The sequence below is a fragment of the Myxocyprinus asiaticus genome, chromosome 17 (assembly GCF_019703515.2).
Source record: "Myxocyprinus asiaticus isolate MX2 ecotype Aquarium Trade chromosome 17, UBuf_Myxa_2, whole genome shotgun sequence".
NCBI classification, from domain to species: domain Eukaryota; kingdom Metazoa; phylum Chordata; class Actinopteri; order Cypriniformes; family Catostomidae; genus Myxocyprinus; species Myxocyprinus asiaticus.
Genome location: NC_059360.1, coordinates 31,865,879 through 31,893,832, shown reverse-complemented (window position 1 = coordinate 31,893,832; position 27,954 = coordinate 31,865,879). Strand labels below are relative to the sequence as shown.

The following is a 27,954-nucleotide window of genomic DNA, read 5'->3' as shown; positions in this document are numbered from 1 at the left end:
CCGTTAAAGACTAATTCTTGTGAGGTCTATGACTATATTGCCCTCCAGAGCTATCAGAACTGTGCCATTTGGACTTATGATGTGGACAGATGGGGTAGAAAACTGAATAAATAGTCATTTAAAATAAGTCTGTATCTCTTTTTTTTTTTTTTTTTTACTGGTTTATTTTAGAATTGCTTTAAGTTACAACCTTCCTAAAAACTGATTTTGCTGTTAAAATAAAATTTCCTTACCATTTTTCTGTGAAATGTGTGTCTAGAATTGCACATTTCTCATTAGCGCAATGACCTCATATCTACTATTTTGTTTTTTTTTTTAAAAGGAAGGTATTAGTGGTTTATCTCATGATCAGTCAGTCATATCACTGAAGAGGATTTCCAGCACAACTGTCACCATGACAACAGCAAGAGGAAGTAGAACGTTCTTCTGTATGTGTGGAGGGAGGTGGGGGGACCTTTGAGTTGGTCTTCCTTTTTTGGTAACAGTGTTTGATTGAGCTCTGGCAGGTTGGGTTACAGTACCGGGCCACCTGCCAACCAAGAACACAAATGATCATGTGTTAATTCCCCCTTTACCAGATCCATCATAGCCCCCACCATTCAATACTACAGACATCTATCTCTCTTTCTATTACGCTGAAATGTGTGTTCATAGTTCTGAGAAAGAATACCATGCATTTCTAAGTAAGACTCGCACACAACAAACTGAGGACTGGTATTAAAATGGTATTGAATGTAATGGATTTTTTTTCCTGTTCAGATCAATTAGCTTGTTACCTCATTCTTAAACCATGAGTTTTTCCATACCTGGGTATTTTTTTTTTTTTTTTGGACTTAAACACTGTAAACAGTCAATGATGTATGTGTGATATGTACATATCAATAATTATAATTACCAGTAACATGTAATGTTTCGTGTCATGATACAGATGGAGTCAAGCTGTTATAATAATGCTATTGATTGTGATCTGAACTAATCTGAGAGATAATAGATGGTCTGTGTTTTAGGAATAGAAATAGCTGCATTTGGCAGAGAGAGGGTGAAGGTGGATGGACAGTAGCTGCCCTGATTCCCTCAGATCTTGGTCAAAGGTCATATCCTGATCATTCAATGGCACTTTGTCTATTGTTACTTGTATCACAGGCTTTGTTGACATTGGCGTTCGGCTTCTGTCAGAATGTCATGAATTTGTTTTCATTCAAAAGAACTACAGTACTGAACTTCAATATTTTTGTATCAAGGTGTAAACTGTAGCTTCTGAATATTTATATTATAATTTATAGTTTTATTATTAGTCTAATATATAGAATTATTTTTTTTGCAAATTTCATAAAAAGAATTTACTATTTGCTTAAAAATAAAGTTAATTATAAACATCGCAACACTAAATAATCTCTTTAAAATAAAGCATTTACCTATGAACTGCTTTCTATATTATTACTTTGCTAAATAGAAGTCATCGTTATAGAATGAGGAGCTTTTCAAGCTATCCTGTGTATATACAGTAAATATAGTTACAGCTATATAGTTGTACTGAAAAAGCCAAGAGTCATAGGTTATAAGACAACAATCAGCACTCTGTCAAACTTGTTTGAGTGACAAGGGTGGAGCTCTCCTCTTAAATGATGTCATGTTGGTGTATGTAAATGTAAGGGCAGGACCAAACAGACAGGGCTAAAGCCAGCCCAATCCTGATCGGAACAGCCCCCCTTATTTCACATGTATGTGCCACAATGCACGTGCACCCCTCTTCTCCTTCTATCCTCACTTCATGATGACTCTTTCAGCCATTCTTTTGATCCTGTTGACCTTTAGACCTTTGGCATGTGTTGATTAATGACATACAGAGAGACATGCTTTTTTTCCCCCATTTTTCTTTACATTGACTACTGTGACAGTTTTTCCCATCAGGCTTCGCCTCTTATAACAAAGATGCATAAACGAAAACCAGACAAGGTTTTACGTTTCAAAGTTTTATTGTATTCAAATAATTCACATCACTACACAACTGCTAAAGGAATAATGCCAAGATTACTGTAACAAAAGTAATAGCCTGAGGAACATTTTAACATTCAAATGGAGACAACTACTGATTCAGTATTATTCAGTTCAAACTGGTCAGGTGTGAATTTATAAGGTACAATACAATTCCACACATTCTCACTCTCTGTAGTTTAATAATGGCTTTATTACAACTCCTGCATTGAAACATGTAAACAATCTAGACCCACATGGCCAATGCCATAAATGAAGATTGCAACATTGATCTCATTCAAGGAAAACACTCTTTCTCCCCCATTGAAGCATCAAGCTTCATTGAGGTTCAGAGAATGTTGACTGCGATTCCTGGAAAGCAAACTGACTCCATTTGTGGCACTGGCTCACTGACAGGTAAACAGGAGAGACTGGTTAAGGCACTAAGAAACAACTAGAATTGCATTTACACCACTTTAAATTAATCTCTGCTTCCAAAGTTTACTGCACCATGAAGCCTACATGGTACGAGAGTGAAAAACAAGTGACTTTGAATATGATCCACACACAACTAAAATTAAATGTAGTCTGACCCTTTACATAACAAAATAGCCATGATAGAGCTGTAAATCTGGAGTCAGTTCCAGAATACAACGGAAGACCAGCTGCCATTGGATTAAAGGTTCACCTTCAGTTTGTGTTGGTTAAGGCAGAGCATATAATTTACCAAATTACTAGTCCTAAACTGCTGTAACGCTGCTTATTTAGTAAGCCATTTGAAAAGGTGTGTAGAACAGTCCAGTGTGCAAACTTGACCCTTGCATAGGCTTACATTATATTATTATTCAACATGTGCAAAGTGCATATCTATTGTGGCCATGTGAAATGTAACTTTTTTTTTAATGCATAAACTGAAATGACAGCTTTACTGAACGATAGTGAATTCTTTTCCTCAATCTTTGTTCAGGGCTGGCAGTAGTTTGCACACACAAAATCCAGTATTTTTCCATCAAATGACGTTGAAGTGGCGTTGCGTCACGTGACTTGCAAGGGGAAGGGGGAGAGTACATGCACTAATTTCACGTCCTTATGAACCATAGCATGGCCAGTTTATCATGTTTTTGAGTAATTCGATGTGTTTACCTTCAGTTCATACATTACTGCCATATTGGAGTTATGTTCGCGGTAGTTAAGTTTATAGAGACCATCACAAGCCAATTGTATCAGGCTCTGACCCATGCCATGCGTCTCATACACAACCACTCCCCTTCATGGCTTGTGGAAAATTACCAGCTTACAATCAGCACAAGTACAAGCTCCAACATCCGCCACACGGACTCAATGCCCCCGATCTCCTTCAGCCCACCGAACAGTTAATATTGAGGACATGCATACAATCAGAAGGCAGTAACTGTTGCGAATATGAAAATATTATTTAAAAAATAAAGCTCACGGAGGATAAAAGACGCGGGACCGTTTTGCAAAACAGATGCAAGAATACCCAACTCGACGATAGAACTCAAAAGCCATGCTTTACATTACAGTACAATACAAGACAGTAATAATATCACACATTACAGCTCCATTCTGCATGCAGTTTGCCTTCTTTTTCTCTAAACGGGCAGAGCAGTCGCGTGGGCGCTAGAAAGAGTTGAGTTTGATTGACGGACGAACCGTCCAATAGATTACGACCAAGGACGCACTCAGCAACGCTGCAGCCAATAGCGTGCTCCAATGGGCGTGACGTTAATCCAAACTTTTCGCGGCGCCATCGGCTGAAAACTAAACCGAGATGGAATCTCCCAGTCTGAACCGGTTTCAACCGGTTACGAGTTTGTTGCCTATGAGAAGAAGAGGCACAGGCTCACAGTCTAATACCGCCCTGGTGCAAAATTTACTTCAGTACAGAGCACGTTTCTTAATTAAGGTTAACTTTGTTTCGTAAAATGAACCGGACTGAAAAAATACTTAACTCGCAGTGATTGTTGGTGTGGAATTCACATCCTAGTGGTCCTCATATGAAGCAACTAGCTCGTATAGTCTTCATCACAGAGGAATAGTGTGGCTGGCCAGTCAACGACTCATCCAAAACCTCTCTTTTTACATTTCGCCAGAAATCGTGTACAAACAGGCACCGACGATACTGGATCAAATAAACATAATTTTAGCAACTGTGGCAGACAAGCCCACCTTCTTTCTCTCAAAGGCTTGGACTTTAGGTAGGTAAATATGGGGTGAAAACTTAGAGTTAGAGTGGTCTGTTTGGTTTGTGCTCTGTGGAGAATGATGCTGTGAGAGTGTGTAGAAATGCATAGAAAATGACTAGATTGCACGTATGAAGGTTAAGGTCGACAGAAAGTGAAATGGCTTTGCAGAGGGATGCTGCGGGTGTGTTGCGCGATGGCTCGTGTTCAGCACTGGTGTCACGCTGGACTGAATAATGCATCTTTATTTTTCTTTTTTTGCTAACGTTAAAACAGTCATATACATAACTATATACAAACGGCTAACACGATCACGACACTAGGAACTGCTAGCCACCAGCTTAATCGCTGGACTTTGCTTTAGCGATTAATACAAAATCTATGTTAAAATGCATTCACGACCATTAATTAACAGCATTTAAAATGCACACGGTCTATATCTTACCTGGCTTTCTGCTAGTAAAGCTTGCAGAGCTCTCAGGTGTAGGTTGCAGAGCATGGTGTTGGTGGGAGGGGTTGCTCCAGAGTCAGGGAGGGAGATCCTTGCGAAGTCACCCCCATAGGAGTCATCCGAGACGGGTGTAGATAGCCAGAGACGTTGGGATGCGAAGACAATGTTATCGAGGCACGTTTGTTGTGTTTACAAGTCGCAGATGCGTCGTTTAGTGGCATGCGACGTGCAGTTATAACGTTATTTGCACACTAGTTTGCTGTAAATTAAATTGCAAATGTATGGGAGAATGCTTTTCGCTTTGATGTTGTGTCCATAGCATGCAAAATGATGAATTGGAAGTATTTTAAGTTGCTCAGTCTTTGTGAATATTATGCGAGTTGTATTTGCTAAGTGAATGTAATAAGGTGAGGTGTGTCCTCACGATGGAAAAGGCGGGTAATCAACAGGTTGCGCAGTACTGAGAACTAGACATGACGCTACGACTCTTATTTGGGGTTTCACAAAGCTTGACTGTTTCCAGTTGAATTCTTGAAATTTCCTCCAAGCGCCAAACTTTTTTGTTTCTTGGCCCATATGCGTATGCAATAGTTTTGCTCCGGGTGCAAACTGAATTAACATGCATTTTTTTTACCACTTAACTGTCATTCCAATTGTGAACATTATTGCAGTTATGAGCAGTTATCTGTATAGCAGTTAGAAAAATTAGCTTCTGATTCAGAGTGCTGGCTACGTCTCTTGTGTTAAATGTAAACAAAATGACGTAAACGAACGGGCTGCCTAGCACGTGGTCTCATTGAGAGAATTATTGTTAGTGTGAGCCCAGTTATTGGCTTTTGTTTTTAGAAAATTTCGGAATAGTCGAAGTGCATGTATGTTATTTTTTATCGTGGACGCAAAAATAGAGTTTGTGCCACCCACCGTTCCCATTGTTATTGAGGATTAAACCCAACCCTCCAGCAGGCATTGGTGTGTTTACAGGTCAGGTCATTTAAGGCTTTTAGGATTGGGGGGTGGGGGGTGTTGGTGGTCAGCTGTTTGTAATTGTGTACCCAAATGTTCATTTCACATGACTTTGCCCCTGCTAGATGTTTCCTCCCTGTCCCCCACAGAGCTCTATGCCAGCAATTATGACAATGTTGGCCGACCACGCAGCCAGACAGCTGCTGGACTTTAACCAGAAACTGGATATCAACCTGCTGGATAATGTGGTCAACTGCCTGTACCATGGGGTTGGGCCACAGGTAAGACCTTTTTAAAAACAGGCACCATATAAAATAGCTTCCAAGCTCTTTTTATTTATAGTTAGCCACTGGGAGTATAAATATTAGATCCAAAAGTTATTGATTTATCCTCCTGAGACCAGAGCGTGACTGCTGTGCGCATTTTTCATTTCTCTTTTTATTTTTTAACTAGTAGCACCTAATAAATATGCTATTTTCTAGAGCAAATAGTTTTCCTAAAAATAGATGTACACATATGTGGACAGCGGGACTAAATTGTGAAATTTTAAATAATACCAAGCTATAGAAAGTCAGATTATAATTTTTTTTAATCAGATTGGTTATAATGTTTCCAGGAGTGTGGGTTATTCATGTTTTTGAGACATTACAGACATCAAAGCTGATTTTCTGTAAAGCTGCTTTGGAACAATGTTTATTGGGAAAAGCACAAATAAAAAACTATACAAATAAAATGTATTTGACTTGTGTTGACAAATGACAATGTATTTTACACTTTGGCAACAAAATCTCAATGTTCACTCATTGCACTGTCAAACAAGCAAGCATTTTACCAATCAGAAATTAGCATTAGTTCTGATAGAAGTAATGGTCAGCATCATCCAATCACTGCCAACCATGTTAAAATAAAATTATACATTATACATTTGGAATCAAAGTACTCATTACTATTGTCCCATGTCTGCCAAAAATGTTGAGTGGTCAAAACATCATCTGCAGCCTGAAACTAAACTTTTGATTGGAAGTTTGGAATAAATTACACTTGGCTTCATAGGAAACCTGTAGAATGCTCCTTTGCTCCCTATTTTGTGAATGACTTAACCTCCAGTGTGCTGTCTGTCTGCACTGGTCTCAGAGCAGTTCGAAATGCATCTTATTTTCATCCTAACTCCATATAAAGACTCTGAAATATTATTTTTTTTTCTTAATGTGAAAATGCACAGTTAATATAGGATTTCTAATAAAAACCTTGTGCTATTGTACACATTAGTGTACATTGTGTTTAGCAGCTTGAATTTTCCAGATAAATCGTTAAAATTTTAAAAATGGCATATCGGATGAAAGTAGAGATTCAGATATTTTAAATCAAACTGGTTTCATTGTAAAAACTTAATTAGGTTTCTTACCAGATGTAGTTTTGTTGGTGTTTCTCCCAAAGACAAACTCTGCTGTGATTGGTCCCAAGTTGTTTTGTCACATGACTCCATGTGTAGAAAGTTTAGCCCTTTACTCACTGCCCAGATTCTCCTTAACTAAGATCAGTCGGTTTAAATTAAATAAAATTATGCGTTGCATATAGCAAAGCTAAAATACAATGTACATGCATATTTACACAGGGTCACACAAGGGTATTAATGTATACTCTATATAAGCTAACACAAAAGACTAGACCACTTTTTTGTGGTATAATTTTGTGAGTTATCAAATGTTTCTCTACTTTCAGCAAAGAATGGCCCAGGAGGTGCTGACTCATTTGAAGGAGCACCCAGACGCATGGACACGAGTTGACACCATTCTGGAGTTCTCTCAGAATATGAACACCAAAGTAAGCTGAATCCCAACTTACTCTGGTGGAGGGTAATGGTTTTTATACTTTGAGGAAGATCTAATGTCTTATCACACATTATGCATGGTTCTGAGAGGTCAAAAGAAGGAACATAATTAGTTTTTTCTTTTCCATCAAACCAGAGGATTGCCTTGTATAACAAATACACATTTATTCAGTGTATGGGTCATTTGTTTACGGGGGTTGTTTAGCATCATATCAGAAAAACACAGCAGTTCCTAACTAATTCCTCTCTGCACACGTGAGATCACATTTTCCTACCCTTCTCCTCACATTCTTTTCCTGGTCAACCAAAGTCAAACTCAGAGTTAAAGTCAGTGTGTGAGGATCCTCTGTTGACAGTGAAATACCTCAGTACCTCTGTCTGTACAGCAGCCAGAGGTGCACTGGTGACTGATGGCCAACTCTCTGTTTTTGGTTGGTTTATGTGAAGCACCTTGGAGTGCTGATCCGTTGGTTTTTATATATTTTAATATGCAAAATGAAGAGAAGATCCATTTTAAAGAGGATTCTGGAAATTTATAAATTCTAGAATTCTGAAACAGAACTTTCACACTGATAAACCACATGAACACAGTCCCAGAGTTCATATCATGTGGGCTGTTTGTTCACTTTGTTTGAAGTGGACAGACTGAATGCAAATTGTTTAGTAATGTTTGCATATTTTAGTGTTTGGTATGAATTGTCTTTCCAAGTATATTAAAAGACTTCCTCAAAGTACTGCTGACCCAGTTTGCCGTCTGCTTGCCTTTTAAGATTGCTCTTAACCCTCTGGTCATTACTAATGTTTCAGTTGATTTATCAACAGTATCTGTAATTTAAAAAAGATAATGGCCCAAAAGTGAGGGCTCTAGACGAACAGACAGGAAAAAATGCAGAGCAGGTAAATTCTTTGAATTTGTCTAAATTCATCAAGCAAATACAATATTTATAGAGAAAAAGGAGCAAACAACAACAGTGCATTAAAGCACAGTTGAACATTTTTTTTTTATTTTTTTTTTTTGCATAACTTATTTACAGCCTTTTTGTGGGTGAAAAAGCAAACAAAAGAGAATTAATTGAAGTTGTTCTTTTTTGATGTTAATCACAATGTTCCATTATGTTGATTGCTTGTAATAGGACGAAAAGGGGTGTGTCTTCCTGTGCACCTTGACACAGCTAGGCTTTGGCGGCAGGCCTCCACAAGGTCTACCTTTTAATTCCCTTACTCTCAATTCTGCTGTGCCTCCATTCACACTGCACATGCCTTATACGGAGCTGAGAGACGATAGGGAGATAGGCAGGCAGATTACCCCGATTTTACTCCGGTCAGGAACATAAATGGTTATTTCCACTGTAGGGATTGTCAGTGTCTGTGTGTGCTGTGGTTCCCCCTTTCTCCCTCAGCATTTAATCTTCTCTATCCTGGCCATTTTTCTCGATTATTGACTTAAAAACCTTGCAACAACCCAAGTGAGCAATAAAGACTTGATGCTTTGCGGAGTGTTGCAATGTTTTTCTGTCTTTCTCAGTCTTAACTTTTATTGTTGAAACTTCTGAAAAATTAAAGGTGAAAGTATCCTGGTTTCTTTAGATGGTGAAGTGAGCCAAATAACTCACTACTTTGTACTTCCAGGCCTCACCTTTAGTGTTCATGGTTGTTTTTTTTTGTTGGTTTTTTTGCATCTTACTTTTTTCCTCACATTATTCTTTCTTTTCTTTTTTTCCCCGTTTTTGTCTTTGCTGATCTCCATTAATCCCTACAGTTGAAATACTTTTGATTCAAGTAACACTAGTGATCATAACAAGGACACCAATGCATCATGAATATTTTCATCTCCTTAAAAGAAGCATATCAAACATCTTAGGTCAGTCCATAAACCCAAACCTGTGGCTCGTCTTGCTGTTCCTGAGACCCACACCAGTTATTGGTGGAAACCGTACAGTCTGTTTTATTGAGACAGCAGGGGGTGTGGTCTTTTTCCTTAGTCGACCAATGGGAACACGTTTCAGGAATGATTTAAACCTTAAGAGTGGCCACTGACTCTTAAAAGTCCCTTGGTTCTTTTTGTTTTCTGACACAGTCATTGCATCATTCCCTCAAGCTGCATGCTTTGTTGTGGCTGGGCACAGAGTCAAACCATTAGCTGTTTGCCATTAACATCTCCTTTCCTGTGTTTCACATTCTGGTGTGACATGGCCAGAAACAGCAAAACTTCTACAGACTATATCATCCAGACATTGTATAGAAAGATTTGATGGGGGAATTCAAATTTTTGGGCTCTTTTTTTATTTATTAATTTATTTTTAATTCCATTAAAATTAACCAACTGAAATCTGCATGATTTTATTTTTCAATCTCAATTAAATCTAAATAAACCAGAGAATATTTTAAAATATATTAGGCAGTCAATTTAAGAGCAATGCTTTGTTTTTCTTGTGTAACGGTGCAGCTATGGTTGATTGGCCGGCTAAAGCTTGGATCATTAACTCTTGGTTTGTTCTTTTGGCATTACAGTACTATGCACTGCAGATTCTAGAAACAGTTATTAAAACAAGATGGAAGATTCTTCCCAGAAACCAGTGCGAAGGTAAGACTGACTCACAAGAATATTTAACACGCCATACAAATTTCCTGCAAGAAATTCAGCACAAAGGCTGGACTTGACTCTACAAGACGCTTGTAGCTGGCCAGCACATTCATTAGAGCAAAGTGTGTTATTGCCAAGTCGAGTTGAATTCCCCTTTTAAAAATGCATGGAAGGTTGTCTGCCCAGCTTAGTGTTCATCTGTTTTCAAAAGGACCAGGATCTGCTCTGTGAAAGATCTATGGACATGTGAAAGGGAAAACAACAAGTTTTAGGCTCGTATAATTGACAAATGAATAATAGAAACATGCTTTCAATGGCTAAGATAAAAATATGGCTCTGGTCAAGCGGTTAGTCTGAACCCATCTGAATAGGCATCAGTTGCATTGCAAATAATACACTCTTGGTTTGCAGTGGCCAAACGGGACCAAAAAGAGCAAAATGATACAGTGTCTGTATGCATTTCCCATACTGAAAAATCTGATTGCAGTAGTCTAAGGAACTTTGTGGAGTGTGTACAAGAGTTGTTCATAATCAGAAGTTTGCTATAAAGGCACTGAGCTCTTTTGCCCTCTGACAGTTTCTTATTGCAACTACCAGTACATTCTGTGTCTGGGAGAGGACAATGTGCACATGCCTAAAATAAAGTTTATATTATTCACATTTTGGCCATTGTTTATTTGTGTATTAGCAGGCACTTTTTATACAAAGCGATTTACAGTGCATTACAGGGACAGTCCTGGGGTTAAGTGCCTTGCTCAGGGGTACCATTGCAGCACATTCATCCATAAATCAGCACTAGCAGGGATCTCTTCAGAATTATTCTAGCTTTTAACTGTACATGCTTTTGTTGATTGAGTGAACATTAAAGATTACTAATGGGCTCAATGTAAGGGAAATTTGTTTTTTCATAAGACATTTGTGTTAAAAGTCTCCGGTCCCTCTCCATATAAGAGCGTATTTAAAGCAAGAGATTTATGGAAAGTCAGCAGAGCTTTAAAGATTTTCTATGGGTGGACCATATTGAAAAAAAAAATGCTACTATGGACCAATCTGGCATGTTTAGAAGATGGTTTTGTAATATGAATCATGACATCATCCGTATGTTAAAATTTCCTAAATTTTAATATTGGGTAGCTTTTTATTCAGTGTAACTTTAAATGTATACATGTGAAATGTGAAATGACTCTGATTTCCATTTTCAAATGTAGAAAAAAGGTCTGCACATGAACAGACAGTAACAAATCTTCTGCTTCCATCCAGATGGAGAGCTCATGGGGTTTTTGTGCTGTCTTACTGTAAACGCTTATGCTCTCCTCTGCTCTGCTTTATTTCAGGAATTAAAAAGTATGTTGTGGGCCTCATTATCAAGACGTCATCAGATGCAGCAAATGTTGAGGTCAGTGAACTTCTGCTTATTTTGTTCACTGTCATGCTGCTGTAGCTGTCTATTTGATGCTATGCTCTGACTCTTTTCAGAAAGAGAAGGTGTACATTGGAAAACTCAACATGATATTAGTACAGGTAAGATTTGTTTGATTGCGTTTAATGAATAGTTCAAACAAAAATTATAATTCTCTCATTATTAACTTACCCTTATGCCATCTCAAACTCTTATGACTTTCTGTCTTTTGCGGAACACAAACAAAGATATTTTTATGGAGATATGGTGTGTTTTTGTCCATACAATGCAAGTCAGTAAGGTCTAACACCAACACTATAATCTTGACATTGCAGTCCCCTTGGCTCGATAATGATTTGAAGCTTGATTATTCTTTCTCGTGCTTGATGCTTGTGCAGAGCACGTGTTAGTTTAGTCAAGAGGAAGTGTAATTAAGCTTCAACTCATTATTGTGCCAAGGAGACTGCAGATGGTTAGATTTATAGTGAAAAAGGAGTTACATTTTGGTCTGTTTCTCACCCAAAACTGATCATATCGCTTCAGAAGACATGGATTAAACCTCAGTTTTTTATTTTATTTTTTATTATTACCTTTATGCTGCCTTTATATCCTTTTTTGGAGCTTGGAAGCGTTGGACCCCTTATTGACTAGACAAAAACACCTCATATCTTCATCAAAATATCCACAAAAGAAAGTCGTACAAGTTTGAGATGACATAAAGGTGAGTAAATGATGAGAGAATTATAATTTTTGGGTGAATTATTTCTTTAATTTTCTTAGTAGACATTAAAGGGCCACAGGTGTATTCTTTCATCTGTATGAATAGCAGTAATCATGATGTCTGAGATTTAATTTAATGACTGCAATGCAGTGTTTCCTGCAGAGTTCTGTTTTTGCTGTGGGGAAGCCCCTCTAACCCCCCATAATAACACACAAATTAAAATATTATTTTTTACAACAAAACATATGTGAATGTGTCACGTTTTGTGAATGTTGTCATAATCATGAGTCACATGATGTTAATTCAGTTACTGCTCTGAAGGATTTAGAGAGTGATTTGTTAGACAGATTCAAACTGATAAACATTGAATTTTTTTTTAATTATGTTTTTAACCAATTCATTGAAAGAACCGTGTTATTTAACGTGGACTACACTGGTCACACTGTATGTTTTGAATATTTTATTTGTTTTTATGCAGCCAGTGAGGACAATGTAATAAAGAGAATTTGTCTATTTGTCTTTTTATCTCATCACATTCACTGCAAACTTGGGTAAAATATTATTTCTTTTGTTGTGATGCTGTACATTCAAATTTAGTGCAGGAAACACTGCTGCAATTATACAAATTTGTTAGCCTGACTTTTGTTATAGGTTCTTTGGTGTGTTTGTGTTCAGATCCTGAAGCAGGAGTGGCCGAAACACTGGCCCACATTTATCAGTGACATTGTTGGCGCGAGCCGCACCAGTGAGAGCCTTTGCCAGAACAACATGATAATTCTGAAGTTGCTCAGTGAGGAGGTGTTTGACTTCTCCAGTGGTCAGATGACACAGGTGAAAGCCAAACACCTGAAGGACAGGTGAGATTGCATTAATATCTGTTCATGAATAACACTATGTACCATCATACGTTAGAGTTCTACCTTTTTTTTAGCAGTGTTTGTTACTTGCTCTTGTTATCAGCATTGTTACATGGTCTGATTTCTATCCACAGCATGTGCAATGAGTTCTCTCAAATATTCCAACTGTGCCAGTTTGTGATGGTAAGTGTTGGCCTTCTCTCTTGCTTTTCTGTATCACACAAAAAAACACACTTTCCAGCTGTTCTAGTTTGTGTAGGTATATAGAGACTTATGTCCTCTTAATCACACACACACACACGCACACACACAGACAGACAGACAGACAGACGCACACAGGCCAATATAATCAATACATATTCCAGCTGTTCTAGTTTGTGATAGTGAATAAGACCATACACTAACATCTACATGCAACAAACAGAGTGTTATTGGCTTTGAATGGCTGTATATGTAGTGTTAATGGTTGTATATGTAGTGGTCATTCATGTCATTCATTAATTTATTTCACCCCCCCACCATTCTTAGGAAAATTCACAGAATGCCCCTCTGGTGCATGCAACTTTAGAGACTCTGCTAAGGTTTCTCAACTGGATTCCATTGGGCTACATTTTTGAAACTAAACTAATCAGTACTCTGGTGTACAAGGTAACATCTGAATGTAATTTTTATTTTTTTGCTGCAGACCTCAATCTTTTTGAAGGACTAGCAATATAGTAGAAAGATTTGCTGTTTGCCTTTGAAAGATGATTTCATTTTTACCCCTCCAAACATTCCCAGTTTAACTTGCACTTATTTGAGTATATTTATTTTGTATATTATATGTAAGGAATAATGTACAATAAGCTGGTAATTTTTTTTTTAAAATAAACCCAGACAGGATCAGGCATTGTATCACCCTTGAGGAGTTTATTTTATGATAATGACTGGCTTACACGGGTACTTACTAAATAAATAAATAAGTGGACATGAAATATTGACCACCTTTACATGCATTTAAGAAAATGGTTTATTTAAGGCGTTTTGCAGTAAGCGGCATTCTGAAGCTTCATGTAAACAGGAACGCCGATTTCCTTACGCCATTTAAGGGATTAAGAGAAAGCGATTTAACACACCTAGGTTTCTCCCAGAGAATGCGGCTTAATGTGGCCATGTAAACACATAAGTTCCTTGACACATACGTTTTAAGAAGTTTTTGAGTGCGCATATGCGTGAACAGTCCGGAGAACAAACACAAACAAGTCAACACAGTGGAAAGAATTCAAAATTTCTAGGACTACAGTGGGAAAAGCACATACACTATAAACTATAACCATTTTTACACACCAATGTAAAAATATCGACGGTCCCTCACGTTTGGGGGAATCCCAGAATTTTATGTAAGAGGGAAATCCCACTATTGCAGTGCAATTCCGCTGCAGCTTGCGATAATAAGTTAAGAAAACAAACACAGCAACAACTCTGGAATATCTGGAAATAAAGTAAATAAAATAGTGTAGTCTTCCTTGGATACCACGTTTGTTATTTACAGAAGTAAATAACATAAAATTATGTTGCTGTGGAGAAAGCTGCTTTCTGACCGAGCTGCATGTATGGGGTAGTACAGAGTATGACACTTATACGGTGCATGTAAATTGGAACGCTGCTTTCACGCAATAGCTGCTTTCTGGTGTCCATGTAAATGTAGTCATTGATTCGAGCTAAAATTATTTTATTTTGTGAGTAGAGACCGTGGAGTGATATGAGAGACGTGAAACTAACACAGATTGACCAATCAGAATCAGGTTTTCTAAAAAGAAGTGTAATAAATAGTTTTAAAGTATACGTAACCATTGTAAAATGAAATGTTATCCTGTACCATTATAGTATGCAATAACACCATCCTCTACTGGGTTGATCTTTAGTTCTTAAACGTGCCGATGTTCCGCAATGTGACACTGAAGTGTTTGACTGAGATCGCAGGAGTCAGCGTCAGCCAGTATGAGGAGCAGTTTGTTAGTCTCTTCACTCTGACCATGATGCAGCTCAAACAGGTAACACATACACTTCTTTTGCCTGTGTTCTGTGGTGCAGATCAAATGCAAAACCAAGTGTAATGTCCCTTGTATTCATTAAAACAGGCACCAGTTGGTCTTGGCACAGTTTTATATTGTCTTTATTTCCGTCTCTCTTACCCTTGCTTTCTTATGTGTTGAAGATGCTTCCCCTGAACACCAACATCCGGCTGGCATATGCGAATGGTAAAGATGACGAGCAAAACTTTATTCAGAACCTCAGCCTGTTCCTCTGCACCTTCCTCAAAGAGCACGGACAGCTGATAGAAAAGAGACTGAACCTCAGAGAGACTCTTATGGAGGTACACACAAACTGCTTGGATAGATATGGAGGCAAACACATTAAATCAGCCTCAGATATGGAAGTATGCAAACACGGGATTTGACACCTGTTTGTCCCTCTGTTTAGGCTCTGCATTACATGTTGCTGGTGTCAGAGGTGGAGGAGACGGAGATCTTTAAAATCTGTTTGGAGTACTGGAACCATCTGGCAGCTGAGCTCTATAGAGAGAGTCCCTTCTCCACCTCCACATCTCCTCTCCTTTCAGGGAGCCAACACTTCGATGTACCACCCCGTAGACAACTTTACCTGCCTGTGCTGTCTAAGGTTAGTGGACACACAAACTCAAGGTGAAATTACACCTGAGATAGCAAGCACCTAATTTTAGTTTTTCATAGGAAGTAACAGTAAGGATGTTTGTGTTCCTGTGCTGCAGGTGCGTTTGCTGATGGTGAGCCGCATGGCCAAGCCAGAGGAAGTTCTGGTGGTGGAAAACGATCAGGGTGAGGTGGTTCGAGAATTCATGAAGGACACAGACTCCATCAACCTCTACAAGAACATGAGGGAGACGCTTGGTGAGAGCTCTGCTCCTCATCTCTTTGGATGCAAACCAGTGTCAGAAATCACATAGTGTGTCGTCTTTTTGTCAAGTGATTTAATTTAATCATTTACTTAAAATAAATTCTAAATAATTAACTAGACAGAATAGAATAATAAAAAAATATATATATGTTTTTATAAGATGAACAAAATGTTCATTTCAGGGCCTTTTTTTTTTTTTTCACACATTTTGAATTTTGGTGGCATTTTTGACCCACTTTTTAATTTCTGACCCTGATTCAGACCTCCCAAAGGTTTTCATCATAACTTTTTCGCACGTGAGTTTCTCCTGTACTGACAGACCCCCCCCCCCAGCGTGAGTTCTTTAATGCACGCTGTAATTTAAAAAAAATCTTACCTTAGACTTCACAGCAGGTGCACTGAAGGTCAGATTATATATTATCAAACTGATGTTTATAGATGTTTATAATGATTGATAATGATAGATAAGATGCGATCGCAAATGCGCTTGCTGGCTATGCGCACCAGCATATTGTTTACATGCAATGCAGCATGGGACTCTTGAGTTTGTCATAAAAGCATAGAAGGTTCAAAAACATAGCCCTTCCACTTTCCCAGCACTGAAAGTGGTTACAATAAGTGATGAATGTAATGGGAGAAGGCTTGAGTGGACTGACTTGTTTGTATATTCTTTGTCAGAAAACATGGCCGTATCACTGCATCAAAACAGTGTGCTCTGATGGTTACAGCTTTAAACTTTTATTTAGTGTTTTTTGTATTTATTTTTTTTTATGTTTGTAACATATAAAAATAAAGATATTGTGATGTTGAAAAGACTATTTGAGCAGCTAGTTCATTATGACAACCGCTTCTGTTCCTCTTTTGCTGGTAAACAGCAGCATGAATGCAGGTCACACTGGTTTGATCATACACGTCTGAGCCCGGCGTAGTGTGATCACACCAGTTTAGTTGTACTTGCGAAATGGTTAACTATGCTTGTGTTTGTGAGCAGTGACTTAATTTCTATTTGACTGTCTTTATCTTTCTGAAGTCTATCTGACCCATCTGGACTATGCTGATACAGAGCGCATTATGACAGAGAAACTTCATAATCAAGTGAATGGCACTGAGTGGTCCTGGAAGAACCTCAACACGCTGTGTTGGGCCATTGGATCCATCAGTGGAGCCATGCATGAGGAGGATGAGAAGAGGTTCCTTGTCACAGTCATTAAGGTGCAGGATTCTTTAAGTGAGCGATTTATGTACTTTCTATTCTATTCCAGCTTGACAATGCCCCTGTGCACAAAGCAAGGTCCATAATAATTGGTTTACAGCGTCTGGTGTGGAAGAACTTGACCATTGAACATCTTTGGGGTTAATAGGAATGCCGACTGTTAGCCAGGCCTCATTGCCCAACATCAGTACCTGACCTCACTGATATTCTTGTGTCTTAATGGGAGCAAATCCCTGCAGCTATGTAACTACATAGAATATAGTGGAAAGCCCAGAAGAGTGGAAGCTATTATTGCAGCGACAGGGGAATTGATGCCTATGGTTTTGAAATTAAATGTTCATCAAGCACATATAGTGTCCACAAACCTTTGGTCACATAGTGTAACATTAAGTATTTAAAATGAGTTAATATTAACTGGATGCTAGATGTGTAGAACATACATCCCTCAGTTTTATGCATCCTTTTCATCTGGAGAGTACTGTTACAGATGCATATAGAGAAGTCTTATTACTATGATTACTAATTTGCATATCTTATCTACAGGATCTGCTGGGCCTATGTGAGCAGAAGAGAGGCAAGGACAACAAGGCCATTATTGCCTCCAACATCATGTACATAGTGGGCCAGTACCCACGTTTCCTACGTGCACACTGGAAATTCCTGAAGACTGTCGTCAACAAATTGTTTGAGTTCATGCACGGTGAGTCATAAAGACTTTGAGTCTTAGAATAGAATCAAAGATTTGCATCTGTGTACAGCTGTAAAATCTTTTGCTCTAATCTCTAAATAGAAGCAGCTTTGTCACATTTGATTACACAAACACAGCAGGTGCTGCTTTTTAGTCATTTATGGAACAGTTGTTATGTTACATAAATATAAAAAGTCTAATTTAAGCTTAAACATAGAAAAGCCCATGAAACTGAAAAGCTGTTCAATTGTGAATTTTACTATCCGCCCCTTTAAGAGACCCATGATGGAGTGCAGGACATGGCGTGTGACACATTCATTAAAATTGCTCAGAAGTGCAGGAGGCATTTTGTGCAGGTGCAGGTGGGAGAGGTGATGCCCTTCATTGATGAGATTCTCAACAACATCAACACCATCATCTGTGACCTACAGCCCCAGCAGGTACCAAATACCCCCATCCATCTCAGTTAGCTTGTTCCATGTGTTATTTTGACACTTTGTGTTTTAGAAATGTAGAGGTTTGTGCAGATGTTTTTTTTTTTTGTTGTTGTTGTTGTTTTCAATGCAGCTTGATCTGAGTAATATCCTGTTCTCAGGTTCATACGTTTTATGAAGCTGTCGGCTATATGATTGGAGCGCAAACTGACCAGGCTGTGCAGGAACACCTTATAGAGAAGTACATGTTGTTGCCTAATCAGGTGTGGGATAGCATCATTCAGCAGGCGACCAAGGTGTGGTATATTTACCTTTAAAGAGTGGTAGTTTATTTCACACAATGAATTTTGTTTATATGTGAATAAATTAGGGCTGGGTGATAAAGCGATCTCGATATTTATTGCGAAAAAAATATCCACGATATCGATGATGAGCTTTTAAGTAATTTTCAATATTTAGCCTGTGTTCTACATCTAGACGATCAGGTGCATGTTGCTAAAAACACAAGCAGTTCAGCTTTCTCAGACTGTATGAAGTTGCTAACGTAAGCTTCCTTGCTAACGATTAGGCTATACCAGTTACCACGGTCCGGATGGAATCAATGACTGGCGCAAGACATCATGATGACGGTTGTGCCCTCTCATCGTCTCTAGTGAGCAGCGTGACAAAACAACAGTGCTGTTTACACCAGATCTGATCTTTCTGCGATGTATTCTTGAATATTTTTCTCTAGCACCGAACATGCTTCATTTATGTCCTGTCCCGCTCTGCACGCATTGCCTCTTTTGCCCACATTTGAGTAGATATGAGGCACCGCATAAGTTAATGCAGTTCCAGAGTGCGTTCTAGACCATGATGTTTTTTCCTTCTAAATTAAAATGTATTAACCAGCTTGTTATGAGCTTTAAATAATAAACAAATAGATTTCTGTTATTATTTTGTCAAATTAATCAGATGTCATCATCTCTGGCATGGATGGCAAGGTAAGACATTAAAATTACTAGTTTGTCGCTAGTAATTTTAATAAAATATAAAAATGGTCCATTCAGACTTTTACATTTTCTAAATACCCCTGAACCCCCATACAGTACCATTCCTCAGTCAAGGGCTTCTATGCCCCCATACTTGGGTATCTGAATGTAACAAAATATATCAATAATTTGAATGTAAACATTAATTGCTGTCATTAAGCTTCAAAATGAACAGATGATGTTTTAACATTCATATCCAACTGCACTCTACGAACTCTATGAAATATTTTAATATTTTGGTAGAAGATCTCTCAGACCCCAATGCTTTGGCTCTGGGGCCTGAACGCAGTTTTGAATAGACTATTTTGACTGTTTAGGTTATTTTTTTTTTTTCTTTCTTCTTCTGCCAACTTGAAAATTCAAAAAAATGTACAAATGTGAATGTATATCGTGATAAATATCGATATCGAACTATATGAAAAAGAATATTGTGATAATATTTTTGGCCATATCGCCCAGCCCTAGAATAAATTAGAAACATGCTCTGCACTGATTGATCATGAATGGTTGTTTCTTCTACTTCCTGCTGTAGAATGTGGACATCCTGAAGGACCCAGAGACTGTGAAGCAGTTGGGCAGCATTCTGAAGACCAATGTCAGAGCATGTAAAGCAGTGGGACACCCTTTTGTTATTCAGCTGGGCCGAATCTATCTGGACATGCTCAATGTATACAAGTGCCTTAGTGAAAACATCTCTGCTGCCATCCAGACCAATGGTGCGTGTTTTACTGTATGTCAAAGTATCAATATATACTTTTCAGAGTTTCCCATCATGTGTGTATGTTCTTGAAAGAAATTGTTTGTCCCTTATGCAATTGCATATTAATTTGTGTATTTGCATTTCTGTTGGTTGTCACAGAGCATCAGATCCGCATTAAACTGAAGTCAGTCTGATTACACAAACTCGCTAAGCTGGAAGACAAAAGGTTGCTGCAGAGCTTAGCACCATGTGCGTGTGTGAACAGCAGTCCGTTACAGGGATATACTGTATATAGCACTGCAGCTTAAACTGAATAATAGCCCAAAGAAAATTCTTACTAATGAGAAAGTCTGACTTATTTGAACACTTCAATGTGTAGTGCAAACATTATATAATATGCTGCATTCGAGAACCATAGGGGATTTGTTTACATCTCTTGGTGTTAGTTTGTGTGTATGCAGGGTTCGTACAAGGGGCTTGAAGTACTTGAATTTGGCTTTTTCAAATTTAAGTCCTGGAAAACCCTTGAAAATAGCAATTTTTACTAAGAGGTGCTTTATAAAGTTCTTGAATTATAGAAAATCGTAAAATACGTTGCTTAAATCATTTAATAAATGAAATGTATTTATTTATTTTCGGAAAAACACGACGACAGACCACTAGACCACTGCTGAAGCAGGCAGCGCATAGACGCCACTGTTACGTGGCACCTGTTACTTTTGGCAGCGCTGTTCAGAATGGGCCGATAAAAATCAATTGTTACTGGAGGATTTAAAAAATATATTTTATAGATACTGCTGTGGTGGATTTAACAAGTATGAATCCTTGCAACTATAAGTTTTAATAAAAAATGACTCTCAAGAGTGAAAAAATTATATGAGATGTAAAACGCTCTGAGATGTGAATGCAGATCAATGGAGGATTCAGTTTTGTGAGCCGTATAGCGCCCCCTGGTGTAAAGACAGCTTTGTGTCTTATAAAATATGCTGACAAACATGTCCCTTGACTTTTTTAGTCATGAAAAACCTTTCAAATAGTGAAAAAAGTCAATAAAAAATATCATTCTATAACCTAACCTTTAATGATATGAAATGGCTTGACTCTGTTTTGCTAATTATTTTAGAAAATATATTTGAAATTGTCAATTTGCCTGAAAAGAAATTCTTGTCCCCTTCATCTGGTACACCACTTCTATGACATGTAAAGTTATTTATGTATTTATTTTGTACTTATTTTTAATAAAAGCATTAGTGCAAGGCCGAACAAGTGTGCAAAAAAGCAAAACAAAATTATTATTAATAATTTAAATAATTTAAAAAGAATGTTTGTCCCTTGATTTCAAGGCATTGGAGTTATCAGTGTTAAAACGTATTTTTTTTTTGTATTTTTTTTATTTTTTTATGTTTTAACATTTTTCTAAATACAAAAAGTTGTAGAAAATAATTTTTAAGGTAAAAGTTCAGAGGCTGCTTAAATATGCATATAGTGATTTTTCCCAGCATGTTAAAAAGTTATTAATTCACATTTTAAATAAAAAATTCACACAAAAATGTTTGGAAAAAATGTACCCCATTGAACGCTCAAAATGTGGTGTTGTAACCCACTGAACCGTCATTAGTGTTGACAACATAGTGTTAACTTGCTTCATTTGAGAAACAAAATTAAATAATAAAAGAACAACAGCCAAGTTGTCCTTCATGAATAAAAATGTATGTCAAAATTAAGGTCAAAATGTTTACCTTCAGCGTTTATTGTCAAAAACTGAACTGAATGGAAAATTTCAATATTTTGTAAGTTGGAAAGTCAAATTTTTTGAGAGTGACCCAATTGCAATTTCGGTCAGTTCCTCACATAAATCTGTTGTATGACTTTAGAAAACATGGAACACAGCACATGAGTCATATGGACTACTGTTTACAGACCCAGTTATTCACTTTTGTTGGAAAGCGAAATGCGTTTTAAGGGAGTACACTACAATTGCACATCAATTTCATCATGAATGAACCAAGAATTTTTACTGTGAGAATATGTAGTTAAAGATGCACATTGAGATATGTTGTACTTGTAATAAGTGGTGTTTAAACAAAAAAAATTAACTGAATGAATAAATAAAATATTTTTATTTAAAATGAACATATAAAGAATTTGTTTTAATGACATCTCAAGCATAGTCCTTGAAATCAATAAAAATGTGCTTGAAAAGTTCTTGAATTTAACTATGCAGAATCTGTACGAACCCTGTGTATGTTCCTGATTTGCGTTTGTCTGTTTTTATAGGTGAGATGGTGACGAAGCAGCCTCTGATCAGGAGCATGCGTACTGTAAAGAGAGAGACGCTGAAGCTGATCTCAGGATGGGTCAGTCGCTCCAATGACCCACAGATGGTAAGATACACATCGCAGCTATGTTTTGGCAAAAGGGTCTGTACTGAAAGTGCTGAACAAATTAAGGTGTTATACGTACAGTACCTTATTGAAACTATTAGCGGAAACAAGATGGCAGTACAAGACTTTGAGTCTCATGTTTGTGTGTTTGTTGAATCAGTATTAGTGTCTCAGTGTGGCTAATTCTGTTTTACCTGCTTTAGGTCTGCCAGTCTGGACCTGCTCAGATTAGCACTGTCCTTACACAACACACTCTTATCCGCTCATCCTTTAAGCCTGTCTGCGCATGTGTGTGTTTTTCCAGGTGGGGGAAAACTTTGTTCCTCCGCTGTTGGATGCTGTGCTCATAGATTACCAGCGCAATGTCCCAGCAGCAAGAGAACCGGAAGTGCTCAGTACCATGGCAACAATCGTAAACAAACTGGGTGGACACATTACTGGAGAGATCCCACAGATATTTGATGCAGTGTTTGAGTGCACATTAAATATGATCAACAAAGTGAGTGGCCTTAATTCAACTCTGTCTTAAATTCTGTAATGAAAATAAAACTTTTTAATGTCATTTCATTATTAAACATGGCTTTTATTTGTTTGTTTTTTAAAGAATAATTAAAAATATGTTTTTTGGGAATTTTGCAGTGTGTGATATTCTTTAGTGTTTAAAATTACTTGGTTTTGTATTTGTTTTTATTTAGGATTTTGAAGAGTACCCGGAGCACCGGACACATTTTTTCTACCTGCTGCAGGCGGTGAACTCTCACTGTTTCCCAGCATTCCTAGCCATCCCACCAGCACAGTTTAAACTTGTGCTTGACTCAATTATATGGGCCTTTAAACACACTATGAGAAATGTGGCAGACACTGGTGAGAACCTCAGATGCATTTAAAAGAGCCAGAGTTCTAATGTACCATAATCATTTGATGTCATAAACATACATCAACTGAAAAATGAAAAATGTGACGGCAGGCCTCCAGATTCTCTACACACTGCTGCAGAACGTGGCCCAGGAAGAGGCAGCAGCCCAGAGCTTCTATCAGACATACTTCTGTGACATTCTTCAGCACATCTTCTCCGTCGTTACGGATACATCACACACAGCTGGTCAGTTTTGGCCAACTTTTTGCTCTCGCCCTCTTCGGTCTTTCTTTAAGTCTGTTTTTTCTTGAAAACTGATTAATCAGTCTCAGACTAAATTCTCAGTTTTTGATAAAACACAGTTACAGAGCATATGTAATTTTATTACATTTAATTTCATGTTAATTTTGTTATTAAAATGTTTTTTTTTTTTTTTTATGTACATTAACTTCAGGGATTAAGATTAAACTTTGTAAAACTCTCTTTTTGGCCCTTTTGTCTGTGCATTTGTGCTGCAGGTTTGACCATGCATGCTTCTATCCTGGCATACATGTTTAACCTTGTTGAGGAAGGAAAAATCAGCACAACTCTGAACCCCTCAAATCCAGTCAGCAACCAGGTGTTCATCCAGGAGTATGTGGCCAACTTGCTAAAATCAGCTTTCCCACACTTACAGGAGTGAGTATCCCACGGGGTACCTGAAGTCATTTTTCTGAAATGATGGTTTCAAGGATTGCGTGTGTCCAGTACAAGCTTTCCGGTTCAAATAGCTCTGGCGATGTTGCACAAAAAAGCTATTTTGTTATCTAATACAATGACATTCATACATTTGTGTGGCATACATGTCCAAATAATTTTTGGTGCCACTGTTTGTTCTTTAAAAGGTGTTTTTTCAGCAAAGTGCAGGTAGTTAAGTATATCTTTGTACTTCTTTCCAAGCGAGTACAATAAGTGCCAGTAAGTACACTAATTGCAGTTGTTGTGTTGATTACTGCATAGGGTTGACTCTTACGCAAATCAGCCCTCAGGGATGTGGTAATTTTCACCCAGTATGCACCTTGCTGTGAGATGAATGAATGAACTTGACAATCCTTTTGAAATATTTAGGGATATGTTTATGTCTAGCTATATTAGTATTCCCTGTCTGACTATGCACCTGTTCTCTTTCTCTCTCTTTGCAGTGCCCAGGTGAAAGTGTTTGTGACTGGCCTGTTCAGTTTAAACCAAGACATCCCAGCATTCAAAGAACACTTAAGAGATTTCCTTGTGCAGATCAAGGTTGGTTGCAAGCTATTTGTCCTACTGAGACAAGAACTCCTGAGTATATTTTTTACTGAAATAATATATTGGCTGTAGTAATATATACTATAAATACAATTAGGTTTTGACTTAAATTGTAATTGTATAAACAAATGTTTATTTGATTCTTTCCTGTATCATTATATAGCAATGCTGCTGCTGCTAAATATACAGTGCCATGGCAAAAGAAATTAAATTTTGCAGCTTGCTGTCTAAACTAGTAGTGCAACATGACTAAATCAGTTTCACAAACAAATGACTCTTATTAGCCAGTTCTTTTAATGAATCACTGAAAAAGACTCACAAACATACAAGTTATCGGTTTTACTTAGTTACTGAATCGCAAGTCACTTTCAGTCATGTCTGACTCTCAAAACTCATTGAAATCAAAAATTACCAAAAATTATATTTTTTATGTTTTATTTATATAATTTTAAACAAATAATGGGGTAGGGACAGAATTCTATAGGAAACACTGGTGTGTTAATAAGTGTTTATTTACATTTCTGTGCACAAGTTTTAGGCACTTCTGTAAAATGTTGCATGTCTTCAAAAAGAATGCCATTAAAAGTTTTTATTTATCTATTAACATCTTACAAAGTTCAGTAAACATAAAAGCTAAATCAATATTTGGTGTGAACACATTTTCCTTCAAAACAGTACCAATTCTCATAGGTACGGACACAGGTTTTCTTGGTTGTTGGCAGATAGGATGTTCCAAGCTTCTTGGAGAATTCGCCACAGATCTTCTATCTATTTAGGATGTCTCAATTGCTTCTGTCTCTTCATGTAATCCCAGACTGACTCAATGTTCAGTTGGGGGTTCTGTGGCGGCAAAGACATCTGTTGCAGGGCTCCCTGTTCTTCTATTCTATTCTTTTTGCAAAAGGAATTTTTGGGAGTCTAAACTGTATATTTCCTATTAACACACTAAAGCTGAAAATATAAATAAACAGCTTAAGACAAATGTTTTTGTGAAACATCTTATGTGCCCAAGACTTTTGCACAGTACTGTACATACATGGGAGATGTAAATGTGTGAATAGAGGAAATGGAGATGGTGTGAGAGAGCGTGCTGTCACTTTGACCTTTAAGGGATTGTGAAGTATTGTGTAACTATATGGGTCATCAGGAGTGCAAAGGGACAGAGGGGGTGTGTGTGTGTGTGTGTGTGTGTGTGTTAAATGGAGAGAGAGTGTAATATAGAAGATTATGGCAGAGATGAAAGCTTTCTGGCAGACTGCGTCCATGCAGGCAGACCCCATGAAATGCTCACTCGTTTCTCTGTGTACGTGCAGGAATTTGCGGGTGAGGACACCACCGATCTGTTTCTGGAGGAGAGGGAGGCCTCGCTGCGTCAGGCCCAGGAGGAGAAACACAAACTGCAGATGTCTGTGCCTGGCATCCTCAACCCTCACGAAATACCTGAGGAGATGTGTGACTGAGTTCACACAAGAACACACACACACGAACACACACTGCGCTGACTCCTAAACATACTAAACACACAACCAAAGCAGTGTTGTGGCTGCTCTTCTGTGGGCCATCTGTGTGTTTTCTTGTAAGTGTACGTGTGTGTGAGTGCTTTAGGCTCTTCCTGTAAGGAGGTGATTCCTGCACTTGGCTGTCTCTTGACCAAAACAATGCCAATCTGTACATGATACTGTCACCCAGTGGCCCTGTTTGCATAGTATGTGTTTCATGAAGACACTTCTATGTATTACCTTTCCATTGTTAACAGCTTATGTTTGGTCAACGCCGCATGAAGTCACATCTGTACAGTTAACTTGCTTACGCGCTCGTTTTCCGTCAGCCTCTCCCCTATTTTCCGTCAATCGTCTCCTGCCCTCTCTTTACACACATCATGTATTTGTTAATGTATATTATGTATAAAGACCAGAGTGCAGTTTGTTGTGTTTGGAGAGAGCTGTGTGTGTTCTGGAAGTGGGCAAATGTACCTAGTTTCAGTGTGTGTGCCAGATTGCAGCAAGTGAGCAGCACACCTGTTCCAGCCAATGAAAGTGTTGATGAACATCAGTGATTGTAGAAGTCGCAGAGTTGCTGTGTTGCTCACTGGCTTAAGTTTTGGGGCCCCTGTGTGTGTGTGTGTGTGTGTGTGTGTGTGTGTGTGTCTGTCTGTGTGTCTGTCTGTGTGTCTGTCTGTGTGTCTGTCTGTGTGTCTGTCTGTGTGTCTGTCTGTGTGTCTGTGTGTGTGTCAGTGTGTGAAGAGCCGAGAGCCGTTTGGGACTAAAGTAGCTCTATGCTTCCTGCAGAGAGCAGCAGAATGTGAACTGGCATGGATCACTGAGTGAATGGTCTGATCGATGCTGCTGTGGTTGTGAGTGCCGTTCGGGTCCATTTGGACCTGCAACTTTACAGAGTGGAAGCTCTCTTAATTGCTTTTCTACGCGGGAGTGTTCAGTAGCCCTCTACGTGTTCATATCGGCATAATTGTACAGCATCTTTACTACCCTGGGAACACACGGATGTTTCGTCCTGTTTCGTTGTGGGTGTGCGAGCGTGCGTGTGTGTTGTCGCTAAGCCGACATCAGGTTTTTTGTTTTCCTCAATGAGGACGGTTGCTCCTTTTGTGAGCTTTCATTAAATTGAAGTTTAAAAAAAAGTGGTTGAAATATTTATGGGTTCTTGTAGGCTACACCTTTATAACTGCTCATGTTAACTCGCTCAGAGACGGCTTTGGAGTTTTTTTAATTGTACTAATTTACATTGTTTACCATGCTGTAGTGCTACAGGACACTACATAGAGCAAAATAAATATCAGTTTACATTTAATTTTGTATTTTTGCATTTTTCATTTGTAGCTTTTTGAGTCCTGTCCAAATAAGGCAAAAGGGTTTTATTCAGAGAAAACAGAGATGCCAACATTCTTGTTAGTACAAGAATATACCAATCTAAATACTGATGATCAATGGTTAATTCCCCTTTACTATGTGTTGCATTTGTTGTGAAACTTTTTGAACTGATTAAAGTTGAAGAATTTTATACTTCTGTCTGATTTCTCTTTGGTTTTTTCTCAGTGTAATATGATGTATGGAAATTTACAGAGGAAAAACCTCAAGCAAGTTGAAAGGGCATGGCCATCAACACCAACTTCAGATTGTTGCATCACATTCATAAACTTTTCACTAACGTACATTCAGTTAGGGAATAGGATGGGATAATCAGATCCCTTATTTCATGTAAACTACAACCAGCTGGAAGCAAACCAGTATTCACAGAAGGGTTAGAAAACCCTACCCTCCACCTGCTCTATTTATTCTAGCAGCTGAGATCCATTTCCGCACTAATGCTTCTCCAAGGCCACGGTTAAAATGAAACCCGCCATCAACTAAGCTCTGACAGTATCCTGCTGTTTGAACAGATCTCAAGAGCAATGTGACTGGCACGGAAGAGTAGTGTTGAGTTTCTCCACTAGTGCAGTTTCCTTG

The 27,954-nt window shown here is 38.1% G+C and overlaps 1 protein-coding gene and 1 long non-coding RNA gene across 3 annotated transcripts; one reads left to right on the top strand and one right to left on the bottom strand.

The window, feature by feature from the left end:
- Window positions 1-138: 138 nt before the first annotated feature.
- LOC127455600 (uncharacterized) lies at window positions 139-5,581 on the bottom strand. The gene is made up of 2 exons (XR_007899695.1): window positions 4,624-5,581; window positions 139-529 (listed from the first exon to the last, which is right to left on the bottom strand). It is a non-coding gene; the product is annotated as an uncharacterized LOC127455600 (long non-coding RNA).
- LOC127455594 (exportin-1) lies at window positions 2,081-27,510 on the top strand. 2 transcript variants are annotated; one of them, XM_051723618.1, is made up of 25 exons: window positions 2,081-4,193; window positions 5,742-5,873; window positions 7,315-7,416; window positions 9,935-10,007; window positions 11,342-11,403; window positions 11,484-11,528; window positions 12,803-12,984; window positions 13,119-13,167; window positions 13,513-13,632; window positions 14,889-15,017; window positions 15,182-15,340; window positions 15,448-15,645; window positions 15,755-15,893; window positions 16,931-17,112; window positions 17,657-17,813; window positions 18,078-18,241; window positions 18,397-18,531; window positions 19,799-19,982; window positions 22,244-22,350; window positions 22,655-22,849; window positions 23,046-23,214; window positions 23,318-23,452; window positions 23,725-23,884; window positions 24,388-24,484; window positions 25,804-27,510. In XM_051723618.1, exons 2-25 carry the CDS (start codon window positions 5,748-5,750, stop codon window positions 25,948-25,950), a joined length of 3,216 nt encoding a protein of 1,071 aa, XP_051579578.1. In that variant the 5' UTR covers window positions 2,081-4,193; window positions 5,742-5,747; the 3' UTR covers window positions 25,951-27,510. The 2 variants fall into 2 exon arrangements, with proteins under 2 accessions (XP_051579578.1, XP_051579579.1); XM_051723619.1 differs by lacking the exon at window positions 2,081-4,193 and adding an exon at window positions 5,591-5,610.
- Window positions 27,511-27,954: the final 444 nt, after the last annotated feature.

Excerpts from the sequence above, each read along its gene's own strand:
- LOC127455594 (XM_051723618.1), top strand. The coding sequence starts at position 5,748 with ATGCCAGCAATTATGACAATGTTGGCCGACCACGCAGCCAGACAGCTG. Across the intron at positions 5,874-7,314 it reads ACCATGGGGTTGGGCCACAG|CAAAGAATGGCCCAGGAGGT; the intron begins GTAAGACCTTTT and ends CTCTACTTTCAG. Across the intron at positions 15,341-15,447 it reads TCAGAGAGACTCTTATGGAG|GCTCTGCATTACATGTTGCT; the intron begins GTACACACAAAC and ends CCCTCTGTTTAG.